The sequence below is a fragment of the Eutrema salsugineum genome, unplaced genomic scaffold (assembly GCF_000478725.1).
Source record: "Eutrema salsugineum unplaced genomic scaffold, Eutsalg1_0 scaffold_85, whole genome shotgun sequence".
Lineage (NCBI taxonomy): Eukaryota > Viridiplantae > Streptophyta > Magnoliopsida > Brassicales > Brassicaceae > Eutrema > Eutrema salsugineum.
This window is the reverse complement of record NW_006256378.1, coordinates 1-1986: the sequence shown is the minus strand read 5'-3', so window position 1 is coordinate 1986 and position 1986 is coordinate 1. Positions and strand designations below refer to the sequence as shown.

General features: G+C 34.8%; 1 protein-coding gene across 1 annotated transcript; it reads right to left on the bottom strand.

Annotated features, from left to right (window-relative positions):
* Nucleotides 1-232: 232 nt before the first annotated feature.
* On the bottom strand, nt 233-966 carry LOC18009483 (cytosolic sulfotransferase 1). The gene has a single exon (XM_024157457.1). The coding sequence runs from the start codon at nt 938-940 to the stop codon at nt 422-424; it is 519 nt and encodes a 172-aa protein (XP_024013225.1). The 5' UTR covers nt 941-966; the 3' UTR covers nt 233-421.
* Between the last annotated feature and the right edge of the window lie 1020 nt (nt 967-1986).

Here is a 1986-nt window from a genome sequence, read left to right as displayed (position 1 = left end):
TTGTTGGGCTTGTTCTATTACATTATGCACAATAAAAAAGTTCATTGCCATTTTCATGACATGAATACTGAGTGATGAGCCTATGATAAGCATGACATAGTGTAACTGTAATGTATAATAATTAGATACTGAGAGATCCACACTGTAACGTCTCCGTCTCGTCATACGAACGATAAATGAAAGTAACGTCATTTAAAACCGATTTAGTTCTGCTTGAGTATATGTTTTCTAAAATGCATGTTCTATCTTTAGAATATTAGAGAAAGACCCTCGGATCTTTGTTCAAATGATATTTAGAGTGACATCTATAAAAAAAACCACATGTTTGAATGGATTTGAAAATCCGAATGTTTGGTATTAAGACCATCCACAGATCCACTAATCCCACTTCTCGCGCGGCTTTTCATAGTAACCATGTGTATTACCACCATGAGACCAATGTGTCCTTTACGTTCCTGCACACGTACACAATCTTGCAAGGAGAGTCCTTGAGGGTCTCGTGCATCGCGTCCAGTGGCATGTGAGTCGAGAACAGCCTCGGAACTGATGAGTACTTGGTCAGGTCAGGACTCGAGCTTTCAATATATAAACCGAGCTCAAAGTATGGTACAATCCTCTGAGGATTATGAGATAGTAGAGGATGATGATCAGAGGAATGGTTCTTTGATCTCTCGAGGAGGGCGACTGTGAGGGCCTTGAGCCAAGTGGTGCCTGATTTGGGGTAGGAAGCAAGGATTATATCCGTGTCTTGCGGTTGAAAACCTCGCTGGAAATTAAGAACGCCTTGGAGAGTGTTGTAGTAATACCAACATCCTTGAAACCTACACATCTTGTTCCCATGGGAATCTGTGTGTGAAGGAAGAGAAGAGATCAAACTCTTGGTTTCTTCGCTTATCTTGTCGTCTCTTACGTTGACCGGAAGCTTCTCTTTCAGATCCATTTGTTTTGTTGGTCCTTGTTACCAAAATATGTGTTTAAGCTTCAAACGAAAACGTATATATATATATATATATATATATATATATATATATATAAGCCAAGATACTAAAAAAATAATATTTTGCTGCTAATAAAAACATTGCGGTTAAGTAAAAACAAACCTAATTAAAATTGCTGTTAAGTAAAAAAAAACTAATTAAAAATTGTTGTTAAGAAAAAAAAAACTTAGTTAAGATTGCTGTTTGCCAAAAAAAAAAAAAACAAAACCTAATTTAAATTGCTGTTAAGAGAAAAACAAACCTAATTAAAGTCTTCTGACGCTTAACTCATTAGGCGATGCTGCGGTTGCTCTTAGATTTAATTATATAGTGTAGCTTGAGCATTCATTTCTTAACAAGAATTGCATGCTTCATGATTTCATCTCTAGAATATTAGTGAATATCTCTTGAATCTTGCTTAAATGGTGCTTAGAGTAATATCTATACGAAAGTAACTAGGTTTGGATACCGGGTATCAGAAGGATATGGTATTAATACCATTTACTTCGAAGTAATTCTAGGTGTTTTGTAGAATTCCACATGTATAGTAGCTGGTTTTCCTATCAGCACAGTTTCAAAACATGCACATGGACTACGTATGTAGGCGTAATGATGTCGCAAGTATTATTTTCTTGCAGAGGTTTGCGTGAAGTTTGTCATTGTTTTTGTACAAGGTGCGCTAGTCCTTCATGCGCTTAGTCGATTTCGAGCTTCACTTGATAGACATGCGAAAATTGACTTTCCGTAAGATCCTCTACGAGTCTACGGTCTACATGTCACACTACGATTGGCAAATACTTTACAGCTATATATATATATATACTCAAAATATAAAATCATATTATAAAAGTAAATGTTAAAAAAAAAAAAAATTCAATACATAACATTAATTGTAAAGTATTAAACGCTTCATATAAAAAGTGATCGTTAATATATATATATATATATATATATATATATAAAGCTTTCCAGAGTACGATTAGTGTTCGGAAAGTGAAAGAATAGGATT